The 26,565-nt window shown below is 35.0% G+C and overlaps 1 protein-coding gene across 1 annotated transcript in view; it reads left to right on the top strand.

Annotated features, from left to right (window-relative positions):
- Positions 1 to 26,565, top strand: part of LOC145259694 (uncharacterized protein F13E9.13, mitochondrial-like) — a 136,036-nt gene that overhangs the window by 33,257 nt on the left and 76,214 nt on the right. The window contains exon 2 of the mRNA XM_080117363.1: positions 25,307 to 25,389. Coding sequence (XP_079973489.1) covers positions 25,307 to 25,389 — 83 coding nt within the window. The remainder of the gene's footprint in view (positions 1 to 25,306; positions 25,390 to 26,565) is intronic.

The raw sequence follows: 26,565 nt of genomic DNA, 5'->3' as shown, positions 1-26,565 counted from the left end.
ATATATTTCATATGTATGTATTTCATATATATATATGTGATATATATATATGTATTACATATATATATATGTATTTCAGATATATATATATATATGTATTTCAGATATATATATATATATATGTATTTCAGATATATATATATATATATGTATTTCAGATATATATATATATATATATATATATATATTTCATATATATATATTTCATATATATATATTTCATATATATATTTCATATATATATATATGTACATATTTCATATATACAGTGATGATCATATTTATTGGCACGGTAAAATAAAAGTTAAATTTTGTCTAATAAATTCTAAAAAAGGGATTAAATTAAAGAAAATAACAAAGTATATTATGTATTTTTAACTGGCCTTTCCGATGCAGCAATCGGATTTTAGAAAAAATAAATAACAAAGGAACAACAAACATAATTGCAAAAAACCCTTGTTCAAAATTATTCGCACGATTTATTTAATAATCAATTGTATAGCCTTTGGCCTTGATTACCTTCCTCAGTCGCTTTTCATAGTTTACAACCAAGTTGTTGCACTCTTCAGTAGTAATTTTAGCCCACTCTTCCTGACAATAATCCTCCAATTTAATAAGATTCTTAGGCTTCCTTTGCATTACCCTCAATTTTAATGTTCTCCATAAATTTTCAATTGGATTAAGGTTTGGGCTTTGTGATGGCCACTCCAAAACATTAATATGATTGTCCTCAAGCCATTTCTTAGTCAGTTTAGCCGAATGCTTTGGGTCATTATCTTGCATGAATCACCAACGACGACCAAGTGAGAGCTCTTTAGCAGAGTCTTTCAGGTTTTCATCCAATATTTTAACATAATCTTCCTTTTTTATGCTACCTGTGACCTTAACAAGTCGCCCTGGTCCAGAGGCAGCAAAGGATCCCCAAAACATCAAACTGCCTCCACCGTGCTTCACTGTGGGTATGGTGTTCTTAGGCAGGAAAGCTTCGCCAGATTTTCTGTAAATATAAGACACTTTATTATGGCCAAATAACTCTATTTTCGTTTCGTCAGTCCATGGAACATGTTTCCAGAATGCAACATCTTTATCAATATGACGTTTTGCAAAGGCTAGCCTTGCTTTCAGGTGCATAAGGGAGTCTTTCTCGGACGACATGCTTTTAAACCAGCTCTCTTCAAAACTCTACCAACTGTATGTCGAGATACATTCACTCCAGAGGTGCTCTGTTCATCAACAATCTCCCCAACAGAGATCCTTGGGTTTTGTTTTACTTGTCGAACAATTTTCCGTTCATCTCTTGGGGAAAGAATCCTTTTTCTCCCTCTACCCTCTAAACTCATAACGTGGCCTTGCGATTTGAACTTGTTTATTATGGCTCTAACAGTGGATTTGGGAAGGTTTAGCTTCTTTGAAATCTTATCATAGCCCTCCCCATTGGTATGGCATGCTACAACAAGCTTCCTGACGTCTTCGCTGTGTTCCTTAGTTTTAACCATGGCGATTGAAAATTATAATTTAGTCACTTATAATAGTTTAAATAAATCGCTATCTAAAAATTATCTGAAAAAAATTATTCACTGAATTAGCGTTAAACAAGCATAATATGGCTATAAAAAAGTTCAGAAAGCACGTAAACCGGAAATTGATTAATATTATACTGATACTAAAAGAAAAACAAAGCCGTGCCAATAATTTTGAACAAGGGTTTTTTGAAATTATGTTTGTTGTTCCTTTGTTACTTATTTTTTCTAAAATCCGATTGCTGCATCGGAAAGGCCAGTTAAAAATACATAATATAACTTTGTTATTTTCTTTAATTTAAACCCTTTTTTAGAATTTATTAGACAAAATTTAACTTTTATTTTACCGTTCCAATAAATATGATCATCACTGTATATATTACATATATATCTACATATTTCATATATATATATTGCATGTATATCTACATATTTCATATATATATATTACACATATATATGTACATATTTCATATATATATATATTACACGTATATATATATGTCATATATATATATATTTAATATACGTATATTTCATATATGTATATTTCATATATGAATATTTCATGTATATATATATTTCATATATGTATTACATATATATATGTACACATTTCATATACATATATATATTACATATATATATGTACATATTTCATATGTATATATATATATTACATATATATATACGTGTACATATTTAATATATATATATTACATATATATAAATGTACGTATTACATATGTATATATATTACATATATATATATTACATATTTCATATATATTACACATATATATATATATGTACATATTTCATATATGTACATATTGAATATATAGACATTATATATATGTATATATTTAAATATATATATATTTCATATATATATATTTTAAATATATATATATATTTCATATATATATCATATATATATATCATATATATATATTTCATGTATATATATATTTCATATATATATATATATTTCATTTATATATATATATATTTCACATATATATATTTCATATATATATATATATTTCATATATATATGTATATTTTTCATATATATATATATATATATTCATATTTCATATATATATATATATATATATTTCATATATATATTTCATATATATATATATTTCATATATATATATATTTCATATATATATATATATATTTCATATATATATATATTTCATATATATATATATTTCATATATATATATATATTTCATATATATATATATTTCATATATATATATATATTTCATATATATATATATTTTATATATATATATATTTCATATATATATATATGAAATATATATATATATGAAATATATATATCTATATATGAAATATATATATATATTTCATATATATATATATATATTTCATATATATATATATATATATTTCATATATATATTTCATATATATATATTTCATATATATATATTTCATATATATATATTTCATATATATATATTTCATATATATATATTTCATATATATATATTTCATATATATATATATTTCATATATATATGTCATATATATGTATATTTCATATATATATATATATATATTTCATATATATATATATTTCATATATATATATATATATATATTTCATATATATATATATATTTCATATATATATATATATTTCATATATATATATATATATTTCCTATATATATATATGAAATATATATATATATATATGAAATATATATATATATATATGAAATATATATATATATTTCCTATATATATATATTTCATATATATATATTTCATATATATATATATTTCATATGTATATATATTTCCTATATATATATTTCATATATATATTTCCTATATATATATATATATATATTTAATACATATATATTTCATATATATATATTTCATATATATATATATATATATTTCATATATATATGTATTTCATATATATATGTATTTCATATATATATACATATTTCACATATATATATATTTCATATATATATATTTCATATATATATATCACATATATATATATTTCATATATATATACATATTTCACATATATTTCATATATATATATATATATTTCATATATATATATTTCACATCTATATATATATTTCACATACATGTATATATTTCATATATATATATATATGTTTCATATATAAATATATATTTGATGCGTATATATTTCAGATATATATATTTATATTTCATGCATATATATATATATATATATTTCATATATATATACATTTCATATATATATACATTTCATATATATATACATTTCATATATATATATATATTTCATACATATATATATTTTATATACATGTATATTTCATATATATATATATATATATGTCATTTATATATATATATATATTTTACATATATATTTAGTAGTGGTTGAATGTATGCTTAAGTCTGAAATTGAATGAATCGAGTCACATTCAAACCGCCACCACTAATTCTGTTCGCAACCAAATTTCAAACAGCACACCTCATTAGCTACATTTTGAAAAAAAAAATATCGAAAATTGGTTCAGTAGAAAAAAAAGCTACAACAAAATATGTGGGTTCACAAACAGGAGAGTAAGTACATACATAAGTTGGTAACGCTGTTTTATTTTTATTTTGCATAACTTTTTTTTGTATATAAATATTGTTTACTGCGATTTTGCCAATATGACATGTTAGCGTAACGGTTAGAGTACCGGGGGTCGGTGGATAGATTTTAGGTTCAATCTCGTGTATCGGTTTTTTTTTTATAATTAAAAAACTGAAGTTTTTTTTAATAACTAATTTTTTTTAACTCTCCTTATGATTTTATAGCAAAAAATGGTGAATTTATCGATTAAAAATATTAGTGAATTCTATGATATACATATTCTTTGAATGAACTCAAATTTTTCGTTATCACATTTGATGAAAAATGTAGTCATTTCATAACAACTACTGTGATTCGAAATTAAATTGAAAATGTTATATGTTACCGTAATACAATAGCAATGCCTAGAAAAATCATGGATTATATGGAAAAATGCGCACATGGAAAGGGATATTCTTAAGATTTTATTAAACCTGGAAAAGTAAAGGACAAGAAGTTCAACCTGGAAAAGTAAAGAACAAGATATTCTAGTAAAGTAAAAAATAAGAATTTTTTAGACTTAAAATATTGCAGCTAAAAATAAAATTTGAATATTGATAAATATTTTATTTATTATTTGCATATGTTGTTGTTTATTGTTGAGTTAGAAAGGGTGTCAGTCGCTGGATTGAACTTATTTCCCCCCTATTATTTGTATATATTTATGTAGTGAAAATTGTTTGAATAAAATTAATTCGTTAGTTAGTTAGTAGATGGAATTAATAATTTTATAATTTACATAAAAATGAATTAAATGATCCTAATTATGATATAATAAAATTATAATTAATTATTGCTTTATTGGAATCAAGGTTCTTGATTAGCTGTGATGTATGTATTTGATATATATATATATATATGTATGTATTTCGTATATATATATATATATATATATATATATATATATATATGTATGTATTTCGTATATATATATGTATGTATTTCGTATATATATATATATATATGTATGTATTTCGTATATATATATATATGTATGTATTTCGTATATATATATATATATATGTATGTATTTCGTATATATATATATATATATATGTATGTATTTCGTATATATATATATATATATGTATGTATTTCGTATATATATATATATATGTATGTATTTCGTATATATATATATATATATATATATGTATGTATTTCGTATATATATATATATATATATATATGTATTTCGTATATATATATATATGTATGTATTTCGTATATATATATATATATATGTATGTATTTCGTATATATATATATATATATATGTATGTATTTCGTATATATATATATATATATATGTATGTATTTCGTATATATATATATATGTATGTATTTCGTATATATATATATGTATGTATTTCGTATATATACATATATATATATATACATATATATATATATATATATATATATATATATATATAAAGGATGACCCCAAAAAACGGGCCCCAACTCTAATTAGGCCCCGTTTCTTAGTGTTTTGTCCGAATGAAATGAAACTTTGGTCATAACTAGTTTATCATATTCAAAACATCACATCAAACCACTAGGGTCTTTGGTCTTTTTTTTCTCTGTTTTACAACATATGTTCTAGATGGCCTCCATTTAGCATTTCTTGAGGCATTTCTTTTTACGCTCTTTCATTACAAAAAAATTATGGCAGCCAAAAACATAGTTCATGAAAGAGCTTAAAAAGACCAATCTGCCAAACCTTAGAAAGGCCAAATTTTAAAAGCAATATAGCGGCCTCGAATAATAAATAAAAATGATAAAAAAATAATAAAAATGAATTTTTTTTTGGTTTTATTTCAGCCTTTTGGTCTAACAATGTGTTTTATATAAAAATAGTTTTTATATTTTTTTTGTCTGGCAAATAATTTACTCCGCTAAACTACACATTTACCAAAATAAAAAATAAACGCACTCATTAATGTTTATAAACGTTATTTTTTTTAGGTTCACAAAATCGTGAGTTTTCTTAGGACAGTGATCCCTTCGCCAAAATATCTGGAGAGGATATCAGATACTTCTTTTTGGGGGCGATTACATTTACATGTTTTTATCCGTTCTTTTATTTTTGAAATTGTTCTGGGGAAATCCACGTTACCCATGATGAAAATGATTAGAATAGCAGGCGTGTTTCAAATGGAACTTCATGTCAACCCAGGCAATGCCAGGTGCCCATGCTAGTATACATATATAATTATAAAACTCAAATGACCTTGCAACGGGTGTTGTAACCATACATCCGGTTTACGACTTCCGGTTGTGCATGCGTACATAAACAACATCACAACCATAATAATAATTTTACAATGGCGGTATACCCACCGCTTTCCTTTTTTTTTTTAATTTATTCTCCATTTTTTAATACACCTTTCTTAAAAAACATTCATACATTTTCTTCGACACTACCAACATAAATAAATAACCCTGAAAATATGTTTTTTTAATTTGCGTTACAAATAAATAATCAACGCGACAATAAAACATATTGTTTTACTGTGTACGTTTTCAGCGTTTTAAATTATCCAAATAAACAATTGTTAATACTTTCTGCTTTTTTTTACATTGTTCATTTCCGCATTGTCTTAGTTTCATTGACCTTATTATCAACATAAATTAAATATTTGACCCAATGGGTTATAAATGTTTGTTTAAAATAAATAAAAAAAAGTTACATTTTATTTTCATCTTCTATTTAAAAAGCCATTCTTAACATGGGGAGAGTGTTTTTAACTATTCTTTACTTTCAACTTACAATTTCATTTAAAAAAGTTGTATCAAAATTTGAATTTAACGTTAAGTATTATGGTATCTGTTCAGTGCACATTTACCTATAAGTATGGCAAACCACTTTTAATCCAATGGCTGTAAATTTTTTTTTTTTCAAAAATAAACAATTATAAACAGAACGACTCATAGAAATCTATCTATATTCTTTTTTCATTTTAGTATATTTTCATAGAAATGTTTCTGTTATGTCAAAAAAAACTGTCACAAGTGTCACGCTCATACATGAATTCCATAGCTAATATAACATACTGACTCAACGGGTCACGGGTAGTCTAGTATATATATATATATACATACTAGCATTTCAGCCCGGCGTTGCCCAGGTGTTTGGAGGTGTATGTTTAGCGAAAAAAAAAAGCGGTCAATTTTTTTAGCATTGACCCCTATTATGACCTCTTAACATTTATTGTTTTTGGACTCAAATCAAATTATTAAGTTAGATCCATGTCCAAGGAACCTATATCTAAAATTTCAAGTGTTTAGACCCAAAATTGTCGGAGGAGTTTGGTAGAGTTCTCAAAGGTCAAATCGTTGAACTTTGACCCATTAACAGCCAAATTTCTGTCCGAAAACCGATTACAAAGATTTTTCCAAATCTCAGTACCCTGTATATCAAATTTCGAGTCTGTAGACTGAAAATTGACAGAGTTATTGCGTAGGGAAATGTAGACAGACACACACACACTTTCATTTATATATATATAGAGAGAGAGAGAGAGAGAAAGAAAGAGAGATACAGTTTGTATAAAAATCTATTTCGGTAATAAATCTCCTTTTATGCATGTTTAATTAACTAAGTCCAACAATGCCATACATCTTAATAAAGCGCTGTTCTTGCTATTGTGTTTCCTTTGGTGTCCAATTCACACATAGTGACTTCCTTTTTGAGAAGCACTCACTGACAACAATCCAAAAGTCCTATCAATATATTGCAAAAAAAAACAAAAAAAAAAAAACACACGCATTATATGATCTGCGTTGGCAAATGTTCGAAGTATTCAATTTCTTTCATTTTTGCTTGCCACGCTTGTCTTCCATCGCATAATTATATATGTCGCCTACAACACTTAACTAGCACGAATAAATTCTCGCTGTATTTTCGTATAACTGTTATGTTTTGTTTGCATACCGTAGCCCTTTCACCGCAAAATAACCTAATGTACACATATCGTAACAAAATTACATCAACAGAGTACTGTTGCCACACTTGTGGAGGAGCTCCGAAGAGTACCTTCTCCCGTTTTCTTAGAATACAAAACTGTCTTCGAAATGGAGTACTGTTGAACAGTCTGTTGACACATCTGCGAAGGAGCTCCTAAGAGTACCCTTACCTGCTTTGTTAGGATACAAAACTGTTGTCGAAATATAAATAATCCATAAAAGTATATCTCCCCCCCCCCATAAATACTCGTCTAACTACAACAACTGCTTAGTAGCTTTCCTCAATCCCTCTATCTGTGTCTAAAACGAAATAAAAATTCTGTTAACAGAATTTCTTTCATAGAATTGTCCGTCTGTGGAACACAATACTGTGAGGCTGCTTCCCAGATTGCTATAACATGGTCATTTTCAAGTCTAATGTAAACAAGTTCTTGTGTAGCCGTCATCTTGAATACTTAAACCCTACTCAAGTTTCAGTATTATTGATTTTTACAGTATTACTGTCTACATAACACGCGTTAACCATTATCCTAGAGTGACTGTCGGGCATTGATCAGCAATGACCTCCAAGTAACAAAAAAAAACAAAAAAACAAGAAAGCTTCGCTGATTTTTAATAATTATTAACCTGAGAAAAATGTTGAGTAATTTTTTTTTTTTTCAAATAACTGGATGCTTATCGAGGTCAAAAGCCACTCAAATATTATATAGGCGATTGGAGACCCCTATGAATTTAATATCCCCTTGAAAATTCCTCCTTCAGAAGAAGCTGGTTCGACCTGCCCAGGATGAGTGCCGTACAACAAACAAACAAACAAGTATAAAGATTAATGAGATGAATAGGTTGCCAGTTGAATTATGAAGACAATTATAAAAGGATTGAAAATAATGAAAACAAAACAGTTTATGACAAAACATGTATGATAAAAGTGAGATGTAGTTTGCTTGAAGCATTGTGGGAGATAGGTATCCTATTTACTTTGCCACCCCACGAGGTCAGAGTTAGACACCAAGGTTGTTTTTTAATGTGGAGAAAAGGAACAAAAATTAAAAATTTTCTCAGTCGTGAAGGATTTCTCCTCCACTAACAGAAAGCAAAAAATTGAAGTTTAGTATCAGAACAGATACTACACTTTGAGGTATTAAATCTTTTATTCAGTCCAAAAATACAATGTAAGTTCAACGTAAACAAACAACTTAAGCACGAGGCCAACTCAAAAGGGGGTCGTTGGTCATCCTTGTCATTCTAGAACTAAACAAGAAATTCTCTTAGCTAGTATCCTCTTTCACCATAATACCGCATTCACCCTTTCATACTTAGAACCCAATCGTTTAAAACATTTTTTATTGACATGTAAAAACAAAAAAGATAAAAATAATAATACAATAAATCATTTGTGTCGAGAGCAGGGGGGGGGAGAAAAAATAAAAAAGTGGTTGATAAGACCCTCCCAACCCCGTCTAATTGATAGACCCCCCCCCATTTCATTTTGCTTTGTAAAGGAACCTTAGGTCCTGCGGGGACTGTGTCTAGGTGGGGGTACCCTTTAGATGGGAGAAAAGGGTGAAAAAAAATCGATGGGTGGGGGGGATGTTAGCGATTGATTTCTTCTCTCCAAAATGGGTAAAATTTAGAGGAGGGGGGGAGGAGAAAAAATTGCAGTTAGGAGGGAGTGGGGATATTGGAAGCTTCCTAGTCAGGGATGGATGGGGAACTCACTAGGCTAGCTAAGAGGCTAAAAATAGGATCGGGGTGGGTTCGATAGACCCGGAACTCTGTGCTCCACACCTAGGCGGGGAACACATATTGAATTTGGCTCCTTTCGTACACATAGACTTGCTATGTGTATCCATCTTCTGTCAAATGCAGCGCGATGCAGCCTTCTTCTATCGCATCTGATTTTCACACGTAGTTGGCGTTTAAAGAAAGTGTTCAGATCCTGATCAGAAAAAGACCACAAGCCTCAGCCATCTTGCAATTGTGACATCTGAATCACCATTCTCTCAACAGCCAGGATCGTAATGTAGACCATTTGTCTTTCCCGGTCCCACGACAGCCTCACATTGTCAACGACATTCGATAAGGTAATCAGGCAAGGATGCTTGGGATCAATGCGAGCCATCACCTTGCTGACATACGACTTTGCGGCAATCAAAGAAAGCGTGATCAGTCATTTCTACAGCTATTGTTCTGCAATGGGGACAAGCAGATGCCCTCCAAAAAACCGGAACTGCATTGTACGTTATTGAGGAGAAGTGCATTTTGGTCCAATCGCCAGGTCAGAGAGAACTCCAAATTGTTCAGATGACCTGAACCTGGCGCTCAACTTAACGCAGAGCAGATCTCACTCTGTTGCCAACCCAAACATGTGCATAGCAAGTTGTCGGCGGCCCCTCTCACTAGGTCCCTGTGGAGTTCCCTACGGGTACCAGTCTCAAGGTCGCTGGACCTTGATAGTAATTTTAGCGTGACTTGGCAGTCTTTTAGGAAGGCAGATTCTTCCCGCAGCCTGCAAGAACTCTTGACAGACGGGTTGAAAATGAGGCCAGGAAAGGCGGCAGTAACCGTGGGGTGCCATGATTGATCTTCTTGAAGGTAGTGGCTCAAGAAAGCCAGCCTCTCGGCATCTCGATGACACTTCAAGTCTGGCATTCCCAAGTCTCCCTCACATGGACATTGAATACAGACCTGTCTGCGCACCCAGTGTTTTCCCTTGTCTCAAAGAAACAAGGACAACAGTTTGTCAAGAGCTTTTAGGTGTTGTACAGGCATGGGAAGTATGACCAGTCAGTAAAGGATGAGAGGGAAGACGTACGTGATGCACGCCTTGACTCTGCCCATTAAGAAAAGTTTCTAGGAAGCCATGAGTTGACCGTACCTCTGACCAATTCTTTTCGAGCTGGAGACCGGGTTCAAACCACACGCTGAGTATTCAAACCGAACCTTCCATCCAGCTGAAGGGCGCCGAGAGGTTTGCGTTACCACTCCAGGCGCCCATCCACAGTTCGACCAACTTGCTGTGGTTTATCTTGGTCACGATGATTCTTTTGTACTGAGCGAGTGCCTCTGACATGATCTTGATGTCTTGGAAGTTCGACACAAAGACCGTGATGTCATCAGCAAATGCGGATATTCTGGTGGCTTAGCCGCCAAACAGAGCTATTCCGTGCAGGGCCGAATTTGCCTCTCCACGTCTCAATTTGTGGAACAGCAGCTCACAAACCAGGACATAAAGCAGGGGTGATAGCGGACAAACCTGACAAACCGACTGAGAGATAACAAAGGGTTTCAAACGCTTTCCGTTGACTTGTACAACAGCCATGGGCTGGCAATACATCACGGAGATCTACTTGCAGAAGTCTGGTTTAAAACGAGCGGCATCTAAGACAGATGCCAGGAAGCGATGGTCGACCCTCTCAAATGCTTTGGACTGATCTAAATTGATCAGTGCGGCTTCTGTGTCGTCTTCTATTCCTCCCTCTAGGATCGTGCGGTTTAGGTGACTTGCCCCAGAATGGATCCTTGAGCAAACCAATGTTTGAACCCCCATCCGTCAGAAGAGGCAGAAACATGGGCGACAGCCTCAAATACAGTTTGTATGGCAAACTATCGAGTCCTGGTGATCTGTCACAGCTGACCTGCTTCAGTGCAGTAAAAACTTCCTGCTCTATCACCTGGCCCTCGCAACCAGCCACTCCAGCTGCCTCGAGGTTGCATCCATCTGGATGTTTTACTTTGCCAATCTACTTGTCCAAGCCATGCCTAGAAACCTCGCGACGCATTTCTGTGTCTGAATTGACTGCTTTGTTGCTGATCTTTCTAAGCCTAACTCTAACTACTTGGCCTTTGTAACGCTCACTGTCTTATGTAGAAGGTCCTACTTAGCTAGTTCCTGACTAACCCTATCACCCTCCCCTGCAGCTCTGTAGTTTCTGTTCTAGCTGCTTCTCGTCTCAGACTTATCTAGTGCAAGGCGCTGGGCATACTTGACAAAAAATCTTCTAATTTTAGTTTTAAGACTCACCCACCACTTACTCTTGATAACTGCCCCCACTAGTGCCTTTTGAATTAACTCTATTAACTTCCTGTACCCCGCTAACTTAGGCCTAATTCCTAGCTTCAGCCGGGCTATAACTAGTTTCTGGCCTAGACAAGTGGGACAAGATAAGAAGTTTACTTCGCCTCTCCTAACTAACATCCTGTCCAAATAGTATTCAGATAGGAAGAAATGCTATTAGTCTACGTCCACCTCTCCTGACCCGAATGCTCAACACGAAACCTGTCAACTAGACCACATCTAGCCATCAGATCAGCCAGGCTAGACTTGCACCTCTCCAACATTCTAGTTTCACCTCCTACCTTGTCTATCTTGGGGTCTAAGATGGAGTTCCAATCCCCCATTACCACTTCTCGCTTCTAACATGCTACGAATGCGTCAAGCTGACCAAAGAATGAAACCCTCTCGTGAGCGGTGCTGGGCGCATAAACCGCATTTATCCGAAACACAGAATCTTTTACGGCAACATCGGCCAGGACCAGCCTGCTCTCCACATCCCTATGAACAACATTGACCATCGCGGACAGGGTATGTTTCATCAGCAAGGAGACTCCCTTTCTCCGCGGGCTGCCATATGCTGAGAAAACAATAAAATCTCGGGCTAGCACCTGACAGTCTACAGAGAAACGAAATGTGTCTCCTGAATCACAGCCACATCCACTCTTAGGGAAAAGAGGTCGTGCCAGAGGCGAGCTGCCTGGCCCGATGATCTCAAACTCCTTGCATACAGATTAGCCAAATTCAAAGCCATGGTACCTACCTTTAAGGTGTATCACACTCAGATTTGAAGTCAGCCGGTGAAAGGATGTTGACATTGTATGCAATGCTCAAGGTGGTCAGGTTTTTCATGTCCTCTTGCAATGCCACCAATATCCAAAGGAAAAGTCAATTTAAGGGCACTATAGAGTGACGGATGAACCAACATTGGGGGCTTTCCCTAGCATTGTTTTGACAGTTCGTCCAGGGAAGGGTCGCTTTTCTTAACAAGTTCCATTCCTGGAACAACCCGTTCACCAGCCTCCAGAATTCTCCACAAATTGGTCTTGCAGGCCTCTGGAAGCCTGACGAAAGTTCTTAGAAGTGAGGCGTCTAGGAAATTAAAGAGATATTAATGTCTTTTCCCCTTATCTGTTAACAATTTAGCAGAGGTTTTAAATTTTTTCTCTGCCAGTGTGGTAGATCTGTTGCCACAGACAGGGGGTCTACAAAACGCAGTTCCTCATTCGTTTCAAGGGGGAGGGTCCCTGTTGGAGTAAGTCCATGAGTGGGAGAAGCTGAGGGGTCTTTCCCCCTCTCGAGTTCATTCTTTTCTTTCTGGGGTTGTGGCTCAGTTTGCATTGGCGTGGGGACAGGTGTTTGTATGGTGTTTGGTATTGGTGTTGGTGCAGTGTCTGGTGTTTGTGTCGTGTCTGGTGTTGGTGCAGTGTCTGGTTTAGGGGTGGAAGTGAGTTTGGGTGGTGTATGCTTACTGGGAGTGGCGGAGACCATCTTTTCTTCCCCTTTCATTCTTTTACTTTTCTTTTTTTTTCTTTTGAATGAACCAGCGAGTGGTGAGGTTGAGTTCCTCTCCCTCTCACTGGGCGATTCATTTTCTCCACTTGGTTCCCGTCTCAATTGGTGTGGGGACAGTTGGTTGTTGCTGCTCCTCTAATTGATGCTGCTGCTCTGGCTGTTGCTATTGTTGTTGCTGCTGCTTCAGCTGCTGCTGTTTTTGCTACTAAAGCGGTTGTTGTTGCAGCTGCTGCGGCTGTGGCTGTGACTGCGGCTGCCATGGAGACTGCTTTTATGGAGGCTGCTGTTGTTGTTTCTGCCTGGGTTGTTGGTGGTGGGATGGTGGTGGATAGAGTTGTAGGCTTCCGTTTCTGGACAATCACCATGCTCCATTCCTCCCCCTTGGTCTCCTGCGTGGTTCTGGATTTCCTCTGCATTGGAGTGGTGACAGGTTGATTGAACTCTGGTGCTGTCTCGGGAGTTGGGACCGCTTTTGGTGTCGCTTGAATTGGGGTGGACCTTTTGGGGCAGCTCTTGACCATGTGACCCTGCTATTGGCAGAACCAACAGTGCAGATGACGGCCCTCCACCACTACAGTCATGCTTTTCTTTTTAACAAAAGAGTCACCACTTATCAAGGCCCAGAGGCCACTCGAGGATAAGGGTTAATAAGTGTACAGTGGTCAATGGGACAATGATGTAGTAATCGTTAATAGTGGAAATTTGGTAAATTGGATTACTTAAGGTCAGCAGAGCTGGTATCGCCAGGAATCCCTCTCTCTTCAGCCTCATTGCCACTGTGTAGCAGCCCAGGTGCACGCCGGTTTTCGACCATACTGGAACCACCTGTTCCACCTCTCTAAACTGTCTGAAATGGGATCCCAAGAGTTCTGCAGGTATTTTGGTTGGTACATTGAATATCTGCACCTGCCTCCCTCTCCTGCCCTGGTATTCCAGCATTAATTTGACTCTCCCATGCTTCATTTATTTGAGGGAAAGTCTCTCCACATCCTCCCTGGTGGGTAGGAGGATGTCCCACATGGCCAAGCTCTTCTGGTACACATATAGTGCAGAAATGTTCAATTTGTGGAGGAGCCCCGCCATGTCTTCCGTTCTCATCCCCAGGAGGCTGTTTTCTGGTATGCCAGAGGTGACGAGGTACAGGACTCTACCCTCGATTGCCTCCCAGGTGCCTGGCACTGGCTTTATTTCTGCTCCCTCTATGTTTTGCCTGTACTTGGTCAAGTACAGGTCTCTGTATTCTTGAGGGGACAGTTGCTTCTCTGCGGTCTTCTCCCACGCAGACCCTCTTGTTGGTGTTGGTGTTTGGTCTTTGGTGGGGTTGGACCGTTTTTGCAGTTCATTTGCTTCCTTTGCAGAAGTGGTGCTATTTTGGGGAGCACTTCCCTTTCCACTTTCTTTTAGGACCGACTCTCCTTGCTTGATGTTTCTTCCAGGAACAGCCTCCCTTTTTGGGGAGTCGGCCTCTTGGGGAGCGTTGTCCCCTTCATTGTCCTTGGGCGCCTCTGCCCCTTTTGTGTTGGTGAGGTCCAGGCGGTATGCCCACTCGTTCTCTTGATTTGCTCTCCTTTTGGGAGAGTAGTCCTCCTGGGGAGTACTATCCTCTTTATTGTCCTTTGGGACTAGTGCCTTTTCATTTTTATTGTCAAAGCGGGATGCCCCGTCCAACATTTGTTTTTCTCCTAACCCCGCCCTCATGGAGAGCAGCTGGTAAATTTTCGCCCTTTGGTGGGGGGTGGGGGCGTCCATTGTTGATTCATCGTCCAGGTGGTGCGCCCCATTGTAATTTGGTGTTTTTGCTCCTCCTGTTGGAGAATCGTCCTCTTGGGGAGCAGTTGTTTCCGTGGTAGCTCCCTGGCTGGGTGTATCTATATTGGTGGCCCCCGGGTTGAAGATATCCATTTTGATACTCTTTTCTCTTGGTTCCGTTTCAAATATCACCAAAAAGAGTAACGTGGAGACGGCATCCTTAGTGGGGAGCCGAATTTGGCGCCAAAAAGAAGTGGCGCCAAAAGCAGCAAGAGGGGAGATAGAACTGAGAGAGGGAGTAAGGAGTTAATGGAGGGAAGAGAGAAAGTATTTCCAAACCTCCCTCGTGAGAAGGTCATAATTAACAGCTGAGATCTCCTCGCGAGGAGGGAGAGCAGAGAAAGATAGACAAAGTGGGGATGCAGACAGAACGCTACCCAGCAAACAGCTTGTCAGAGTGTTCTAGGCATGAGAATCTGTCGCCAGAACAACACTGCCTCGCACAAAAGAAATGTAGTAAGAACAGATGCTAGACTTTGATCCTTAGCCAAGAACATCACTTTGATCTTGGCTCGAAAGCCAAGTGCGAGAAGGCTATCACCATGTGGAGAATGGAATGTAGCTTGTGTTGAGGAAGAAAAATGTAGCACAAGGAGACGTTCGCTGAGAGTTATCATGTACAGTTTCATTTGGAGAGAATTGACACAGGAGAAAGCTACTAAACTTCCTGAACACTGACTACATTCCATTCTCTGCATTGTGATAGCCTTCTAAATCCCTTTTATGTATGACTAGCGAGGGGTACCCGGCGTTGCCCAGGTGTTTGGAGGTGTGTGGGGAGGGGGGTTTAAAAAAAAAGTAAGTATGAGGATCGAACCCGAACCGTTGAGGCAAAGTTGTAAATTAAAGTGTGAAAAAAAAAATGTGCGACGTTAACCATTGTCCCACCGCGAGATGCTAACAGAAACATGTTTGAATTTATTTAATTACTTGGATTTAGCAGGTGCCCGTTTTAATGAGTTAATGAGGTCAAGTTTGACTGCGGGATAGTATTCATTTATTGCTGAACGCTTCCCCCCCCCCCCAAGATGTTATAGGAAAAAGACTAACCCACATGCGGCGAGCGACAAATGTTGAATATTTATCTTCCCGAAATCGAGCAAATTAAATAGACAGACGAGCTTCGTTGTTAACTGTGAGATATTACGATTTATATGTGATATAAATAGTTTTAAGAAGTTGTTAGGCGACCGACCACTTCTCTGAAAAAAGCCTTTCTTGGACATACACAAAAAGCGAACATACATTTTTGCTTTTATATATATAGATAAAAGGTTTTATTTGGAATTAACACGAGAGACTATTGTTATTGTAGCTAGTTATTTATTTCTTAAAATTTAATTCCTGACTCAACGAAATGAGTGCCGCATGTAACCCTAACCCTAACCTGATAGTACTTAAATAAAAGTTTTTATACATACGCACGGGTTTTTATGTGTGCTGGTCTTTTACACACTTTCCACTTTTTCATGAAAAATGTAGTGCAAGGAGATGTTCTCTGAGAGTTGTCATGTATGATTTCATTTGGAGAGAATTGACATGGGAGAAAACAACTAATGTTATCGTATCCAGTTGTTTGCTTCTTAAACTTTAATTTCTAACTAGACAAAATGAATAACGCCGACGGACAGACATCAAAGTAACATTCGCCTCGGATTATCTATTTTCTACATCATGGCTCTCGATTATCTTGTCTGTTTGAGAGAAATGAAGAAAAATATAAGTAGCCGTTCATAAGTTTTCTTCAAGGTTTTATTTGGATAAAATAGACTTAGGGGAGAGAAACTAATATTATCATGATTAGTTATTTATTTCTTAAAGTTAACTTCACGAAATAAGTGATGCGTACGGACAGAAATCAAAGTAACATTTATCTTACATTACAGGTTTCCTACATTATTGGCCGTTGGCCGGGTCTCATTTGCACAGCTTCCCAGTGAGATTGATCAAAAAAACTTAGCTTTCTCTCCACTCTAAAATCTAATGAGTCGCTGCTTATTAAAACCAAAAGTAACTCAACTATATAGGTTAATGAGATGGATGTATTGTCAGTTGAATTATAAAAAGCAATTATAAGAGGATTGGAAATACCGAATCGGATGAACGAAATTTATGAGTACAGTTTATGACAAGTATTAATTGATATTGGATTTGAAGACCACCATGTTGTAGTTTACAGTGAAGCAGCTTGGTGGTAATATGTTCAACAGATAGGAAAAAAGAAACTCTATTTATGGAAGTATTTATAGTCATATAGCCACATTACTATTTTCAAGACTCATCAGTGTGGTTTGAAAACACAAATCTCAATGGTTGGAATTTGCTGCTCTATCAAAACCGCTATGTGAGTTCATGTTCTGTTTGTTTCTATGTGTGTGTGTGTGTGTGTGATATTTTTTTGTTATTAGTTATTATATTGTTCTTAGTGATGGGACGATTCCAATATTTTTCCTGATTCCGATACAATTACCGATTCCAATTCTTTATAAATCTCTAAATATTTAACTATAAAATTGTTATTTTGTCCATATTACAATAAAAACACATGTTATACACGCATATATTTTCTCAAAAATAAAGACACACTTGTGCGGATGAGGATGTTCTATAGATTTTAGTTTTACTGGTCGTTTAAAATCAAATATTTTTTATTTCATTATTACTGCAAGCAGTGGGAGATTTTGTTTCAAACAAAATTGAATAAAAGACATAATTAAAGGAACTAGCAGGACCTGTGGAAATTCCAGTGTTTTCTTTCATATATAATGCTAACAGTTCCGCCTTTGTTCGGGCCCTAAGTACTGTTCATAACTTTATGTGCATATGTATATATTAAAAATGTGAATATGTACGGTAATGCCTTTCAATATAATAGGCTTCTTTAACTACCATAGAGAAAAGTTGGTAGAGACCACAGACGTCAATTTTTTTTTAACTTTGACCCCTTAATATTTATTGTTTTGGGCTCAAATTAAATTAAAATGTTTGACCCATGTCCAACTAATCTACATCTAAAACTTCAAGTGTTTAGACTCAAAATTGACGGAGGAGTTTGGTAGAGTCTGCAAAGGCCAACTCTGTAAACTTTTGTAAACTTTGACCTCTTGCCAGCCAAATCTTGCCCAAAAATTGATTAAAAAGCTTGCTGCATGTCTGAATACCCTTTATGTAAAATTTCAAATGTTTTAGACCCAAAATTGGCTTAATAGTTTGCTAGAGACTGCAAAGTGTTAAAAAAAATTATAACCAGAACTTGCCCCCATACTTATGAAACTGTTTAAACGTTGCCTTAAGGAGAAGTGCTTCCCAACACCCTGGAAAACCTCATCAGTATGCCCTGTGTTTAAGAATTCAGGTGATAAGTCATCTCCCTCTCAGTACAGATCAATAAGACTCCTGTGTGTCATGAGTAAGTTGCTGGAATCCACAATAAATAGAGAGGTAGTCAACCACCTCAGCAGAAATAACCTTCTTAGCGACACGCAATATGGTTTCCGTTCTGCTAGATCTACAGCAGATGTGCTAACGGTTATATCTCATAGGATTAGCGAATCTCTCGACAAAGGCTTCATTTCTAGGGCAATTGCTCTTGACATATCAAAGGCCTTCGATAAGGTTTGGCATAAAGGCCTACTACACAAGATTTCCAGCTATGGTATAAGTGGAAATGTTTTCTCGATCATTAAATCATTTCTCTCTGATAGGCTCATAAGAGTAGTGGTTGATGGGCAGAAATCAGAGGCCCATAGTATTAATGCTGGAGTCCCTCAGGGGTCCATCCTGGGCCCAACTCTCTTCCTGATCTACATCAATGATCTCTCTAGACACATACTAAAATCTTTCGTTGACATCTATGCTGATGACACGACTATCTATGGCAACACATCAAAGGCCGTAAATGATGATGTTCTCTCTGATTCTCTCTCCTCTGATCTTGAGAGCATAGTACAGTGGGGAAAGAGGTGGCTAGTTACCTTTAATGCCTCTAAGACCAAGCTCCTATCTCTACACCATAAACGCTCTGATCCCCATCTGGCATCAATTGGGATGGATGGCTCTCGTCTAGTCTCGTCTCCATGTTTTGATAAGCTTCTGGGTTTGACCTTTACTCCTGATCTTAAATGGAGCACATACATCAAGTCTGTGGCAAAGGTCGCTGGGAAAATGGTTGGATCCTTCTACCGCTCCAGAAGATATCTCACTAATGATGCAATTCTCTATCTATATAAAAGCCAAGTACGTCCAAGGATGGAGTACTGCTGCCACATCTGGGCAGGAGCTGCTAAAACCAGCCTATCCTGCCTTGAGAGAGTACAAAATAGACTTTGTGGCTTGGTGGGGGATGCCCTTTTCTCTTCCCTGCAACCTCTTTCCCACAGAAGAGACATAGCGAGCCTATCTTTGTTCTATCGTTATTTCCGTGGCAAGTGCTCGTCTGAGCTCCATTCTCTGGTCCTCTCTTGCCAATCTTTTTAAAAAAAACACCCGACTAGCTGAAACCACCGTCAATAATTTACTCCACTCCTTATCTGTGCCTAAATCAAAATGTAGATTCCATGAACAAAGCTTCTTTCTTAGAACTGCACGCCTGTGGAACTCTGTTCTGCTTGCCTGTTTCCCTCCCGACTTCAACCTGGATGTCTTCAAGTCCAACACAAACAAATTCCTGATGAACCGCCCCCCTAAGTAATGACACTTTATCAATTCTCCAATACTATTACTACACTATCCCATTGATTACTGTACACACAATAACCCTTATCCACGAGTTGCCCTTGGGCCTTGATAAGTGGTGAACTCTATGTAAAAAAAAAAAAAAAAGGTAAAATCTTTTGAACTTTGACCCCTTGGAAGCCAAATTTTCAGCAAAAAACGATTAAAAAGCTTGCCCTACGTTTGAATGCACTTTATGTAAAATGTTTAGACAAAAATTTAGCTGAGTAATTTGGTAGAGACTGCAGAGGTCATTTTTTTTTTAAAACGTTGACCCCAATTTTGACTTCTTAACATTTATTGTTTTGGGCTCAAATCAAATTATAAAGTTAGATCCATGTCCAAGTAACCTATATCTAAAATTTCAAGTGTTTAGACCCAAAATTGGCAAAGGAGTTTGGTAGAGTTCTCAAAGGTCAAATCGTTCAACTTTGACCCCTTCAGAGCCAAATTTTTGGACGAAGCCTGATTAAAAAGATTTCCAAAATCTCAATACTCTGTATGCCAAATTTCGAGTCTGTAGATTGACAGAATTATTTGGTAGGAAAGTGTACACTGACAGACACATAGACATTTTCACTTTTATAGATATATAGATATAGATAATTCCCAAACCAGAAGATGTTTTTATTTTACACTCAATATTTTATTCACATGTAAATATAGTGTCTTACACGTGTTTCGTTGAATAGCAGAAATTTACCAAGCAACTCATCAGAGACAGATATGTGTTCCCCAGAAAAAAAAATAGTTGGAAAGATTTTTTATTTATTTATTATTTTTTTTTCCTTTATAAGAGATGGTGAAGGAAAAAATGTTTTACATGAAATAGCTTACTTATTATATAGATCATTGTATCCTTAATTAGGTTTGCCAGTCTTATGAGACATAAATAAACTCATTTTATAACCCTATTCAAGTCCAGCTGTTTCTTTGCTAAAGAAATTATGTTGAGAATGCTCCTTACATTGATGGCATTGAACTGTGACTCAAAATGTTATCACACCAGTTGATTGAAAGATCAAGTCCAGTGAGTTTTTATTCAATTTTTTTTTTAGTTTCCTGTTATTGTCCTGGTAAAAGTCCGCTGCTTCTTATTCTGGGCAAAAACTGCAGCAGCTGCTTAGAAGGCCAAACCTTTTGGATTGGTACAAGGGATGGGGGAGGGGTGTTAAAAAGATCGAATTTACTCTCAAAAGGTCTATGATACTTTCATCATAGAATTATGCTGAGTATCAAGGTTTATGTAGGATACAAATGTACTTTTATTTGCTTTGAATTTCAAACGCAGCATAATAGTGAACTAATGTTTGACAATAGATATGACAAAGTGTGTGAAAATGGTGGCAATATAGTGAAATTCCTTGAATTTAAATGTGTTTATTTTGTTTAATTCGAACTTCTTCATTTTGTTCATTTTAAGTTTTCTTCAATTTGAACTTGCTTATTTTGTTCAATTTAAACTTGTTTGTTTTGTTCAATTTAAACGTATTTGTTTTTTTCCATTTGAACTTGTTTATTTTGTTCAATTTGAACTTGTTTATTTTGTTCAATTTTTACTTATTTATTTGGTTCAATTTAAACTTGTTTGTTTTGTTCAATTTAAACTTGTTTATTTTGTTCAATTTAAACTTGTTTATTTTGTTCAATTTGAACTTGTTTATTTTGTTCAATTTGAACTTATTTATTGTGTTCAATTTGAACTTGTTTATTTTGTTCAATTTGAACTTGTTTATTTTGTTCAATTCGAACTTGTTTATTTTGTTCAATTTGAACTTGTTTATTTTGTTCCATTTGAACTTGTTTATTTTGTTCAATTTGAACTTGTTTATTTTGTTCCATTTGAACTTGTTTATTTATGAGGTGTTTTAAAAATCTTCAACTACCGTGTTCTGCTAGTATGTAGTAATAAAATAGTTATAAAATTATTATTATGAGACCATTACCTACCCGTTAATGGACTCTTCCAAATACTATATTAATCCATAGCCGAGCACTCTCTCTTACGTCATCACTTTGCTCTGTAAAACATATCTTTAAAAATTACACTGTGTTCCAAGTTTTCCTTTCATGGTTCCAATTCTGGGCCTACATCAATTATATATCTAGAAAACAAAATAGGTTTAAGGCTCCTAAAATTAATCCTAGAATTGTCTGCCAAGACTCGTAGCATAGTGGATAAAATACTTAGTAAAACTCAGTTGTAAAAGTTACACTCTTCTGGAAGATTCAATCCTCATTGTGAGCAACACACAAAATATGATTGCAAATTACTTAGGGCTACTACCCAGTCATGGGTGACAGAACAAGGCATATGGTAAATAATTCATATGAAATTCTGTGCAGATTCTTGAGAAAGATTCCTGCTCCTCGTTGGAGAAGATTTGGATGTTGGAGTAGCAAGTATTGGATTTGGATATTCATATGGCAAGTATTGGATTTGGGTATTTGAGTAGCAAGTATTGGATTTGGATGTTCATTTGGCAGGTATTAGATATAGGCATTGGATTAGAAAGTATTGGCTTTAGATGTTGGTGTGGCAAGTATTGGATTTGGGTGTTGGAGTAGCAGGTATTGGATTTAGGCGTTGGTGTAGCAAGTATTGAATTTAGATGTTGGAGTAAGAAATATTGGATTTGAATGTTGGTAAAGATAGGTATTGGATTTAGATGTTGGTATGTAAAGGTATTGGATTTTGACATTGGAGTACCTGGTATTGGCTTTGGATGTTGGAGTAGCAAGTATTGGATTTGAGCATTGGTGTAACAAGTATTAGATTTAAATATTGGAGTAAAAAGTATTGGATTTGGGTGTTGGAGTAGCAGGTATTGGATTTAGGCGTTGGTGTAGCAAGTATTGAATTTAGATGTTGGAGTAAGAAATATTGGATTTGAATGTTGGTAAAGATAGGTATTGGATTTAGATGTTGGTATGTAAAGGTATTGGATTTTGACATTGGAGTACCTGGTATTGGCTTTGGATGTTGGGGTAGCAAGTATTGGATTTGAGCATTGGTGTAACAAGTATTAGATTTAAATATTGGAGTAAAAAGTATTGGATTTGGATGTTGGAGTAGCATGTATTGGATTTGGATGTTGGAGTAGCAAGTATTAGATTTGAGCATTGGATTAGTAAGTATTGGCTTTAGATGTTGGAGTAGCAAGTATTGGATTTGGATGTTGGAGTAGCAAGTATTGGATTTGGATACTGGAGTAGCAAGTATTAGATTTAGGCATTGGATTAGTAAGTATTGGCTTTAGATGTTGGAGTAGCAAGTATTGGATTTGGATGTTCATATGGCAAGTATTGGATTTGGGCATTTGAGTAGAAGTATTAGCTTTGGATGTTGGAGTAGCAAGTATTGGATTTGGATGTTGGTGTAGTAAGTATTAGATTTGGATGTTGGTGTTGCAAGTATTGAATTTGGGCATTGAGGTAGCCAGTATTGGATTTGGATGTTCAGCCAGCAAGTATTGGATTCAAATTTTGGGGCAGCAAGTATTGGATTTGGGCATTGAAGCAGAAAGTATTGGATTTCGATGTTGGAGTAGCAAGTATTAGATTGTGATGTTGGAGTAGCAAGTATTGGATTTGGATATTGGTGTTGCAAGTATGAGATTTGGGCATTGGAGCAGCAAGTATCGGATTTTTACAAGTATTTGACAGCAGTGATATGTTGAATTTGGAGGAGTCGCATTTAACTACAAAATATGTTCTTAAGGTTTCATTGAAGCTGTGTCAGCTTGAGAATTCTGGAGAAAACTGATTTTTTTTCATGAGTTTTTATAGAAATTTCTTAGTTTGCACTAGCTTACTACTTTCACATATATGTGTTACTTTTTGGGGGCATAGAAAAGATTTTCATTGGTTTAAAATGCTTTGAGTTTAAACATTCTTGTGAAAACTTACTTGCTTTAGCAAGTGAGGGAGAAAGTGAATAAATGTAACAGAGAAAGAAAGATGATAAACAATTATAGCCATTTGCTTTACAACGTTTGTGGGAATCACCACGCGATTAAGTCGCTGCGGGTTATCACAAACCAGCCTTGAGTTTAGTGTATGACAATGGGTGAACATGGTGCAATTTTCTTCAATTTTAACTTGTCATAGCTCACTTACTTTTGGGGTTAATTTTGATAATGTGACGCAAACAAGCTTTAATTTTTTTCTCTTTGTTATAAATGTCTCAGTTACTTCTGCATTTTAGGATTTCAGTACAATTATTTTTTGGTTTCATTTTTGAAGAGGTCTACTTGTGACAAGGGAAGACAATTACGAAATTTATTAAAGTTTTGCAAAACCTTTTGTTAAATCAAAACAAATACATAAAAGTAGCGCAGTAACATAACAGAAAATATTAATTACTGGAAAATTTATTGAATTAAATAATTTTTTTAAAACATTTATTGAATTAAATGAAAGAATTCTGGTTTGTTTTGTTTTTTTCTGAAGTATCGACGACTAGCAGGCCACCCTGCATTGCCCGGTCGTAAATTATCCATAAATATTATATTTTAATTCATACAAAAACTGGGGTATGTGCATGCGAATATCATGCTTTTTTTTAAACAGTTCACTTCTTGGAAGTAAAAGCAAAAAAGTACTCGAGCTGAAATCGAAACCAAAACCTGAAGATAGTGAGTCAAGTACGATAACTATTAGGCTAGCTTGACGCAATCTTTTACAAGTGTTTTCAAACCTACTTATTCTTAACATATGTCATGTGAACGATTCACGCATGCCCATTTGTTAAACAGCTGACAAACATAAAAATCCGATGACTCCCACGTTCTAATTGTTTAATGTTGACCCCTTAGCAGCCCTTTTTTCTGGATGGAAACTGATTAAAAAGTTTTCCACATGTCTTAATACCCTATGTACCAAATTTAAGGTCTGAAGATCAAAAATTCATTGAGTATATAGGTTGAGAAGTGTGAAAACACATTCTCACTTAGATTTGCATATAGTTCAGAATATTCAGAAGCATCTTTTAAGAAATAAAAAATGTTGAAATATATATTATTTTTATTTTTTTAATAGGAACTCCACTAAATACACATGGAATGAAACAAATTATTGAAAAGGCATGTCATGAAGCAGAAATCTATAAGGAAGCGAATGTGGTAAGGTTTCTTCATTCCTTAAATATTATTTTTAATCTGTATGTATGAAAGGCAAAATGTGTGTTAGTGTGTGTGTGCATTTTTTATGTATGTCCACCAAAGGCTTTGGTGGGAGGGGGGGATCACTCGGTTGGGGGGGGGTCACTGTTTCTTAGAATTTTTTATATGCTACCTAGATTATAATATCTACGATTCACGAAACGAGGTCGTGTGTATCTTTAATTTGGCCGACTTTTACACGCTATTTTCACAATTTTTTTTTAAATCTCTGCGTGTTTGTTTGGCTTTTCTGTATATAAACGAAACTTAATATGTAGCAAACAGTTCTCCCTGGCACTCATAGCAGGGATGTCCAGAAAAGCAATCAGCTTTGATCAATGTGGGGGCAACTCCTTATATCAGACAATTGCTATTCATTTGGACACTCCCATTTTTATGGGGAGTTGGTTTTCCCCCAACATCTTGAGAAAACTGGCCTGCAGCCAAAGTTAAGTTGCGTGATGTTTGACCTCATTAAATTCATGCACCTGTCACTTAACTTCTTAATCGTTACATTAGAAGGCTTTTCAGTTTCTGTCCCGTCGTGTCCAAGCAGTAAGATGACAGGGTTTTTTTTTCAACCTTCACGTCAAGGCTTCGGGTTCGAGCCTACCTTCCTACCAAACCTTTTCTTTTTCTTTTACACCTCCAAAACACCTGGATAACGCCGGGCACTAGTATAAAGGGTAAAATAGGCACGTGCGTTTGTGTATGTCCACGAAAGGTTTTTTCGGTGGGAGGGGGGGGGGTTCTTGTGTTGGTAGATTCCGAGAGAAGTTTTCTAATACTTCCTAGATCATAATGTCTCAGATTCGCAAACAGACATTGTCTCAGTCTTTTTTTTTATCGAATTTTAAAAGATTACCTCCATCCTGTCATGTCGACTGTTTGTGTGTCTTTTTCGTAATAAATAAAGTGAAACTAATTGAACACTGGCGCCAACTCCCGGTCTTCACCTGGGTAGTATCTGTTCTGTAATTCATCCTTGGTCAATGTAGGGGAAACCCTTCATACTGAAACGATTACTATTTATTTGGATACTTTTTTTTTTTTTTACATGGAGTTCACCACTTATCAAGGCCCAAGGGCCACTCAGGGATAAGGGTTATTGTGTGTACAGTAATCAATAGGATAGTG

The sequence above is a fragment of the Euprymna scolopes genome, chromosome 35, assembly GCF_053919585.1.
Source record: "Euprymna scolopes isolate OS-2025 chromosome 35, ASM5391958v1, whole genome shotgun sequence".
Classification (NCBI taxonomy): Eukaryota; Metazoa; Mollusca; class Cephalopoda; order Sepiida; family Sepiolidae; genus Euprymna; species Euprymna scolopes.
This window is presented reverse-complemented; position numbering and strand designations above follow the sequence as displayed.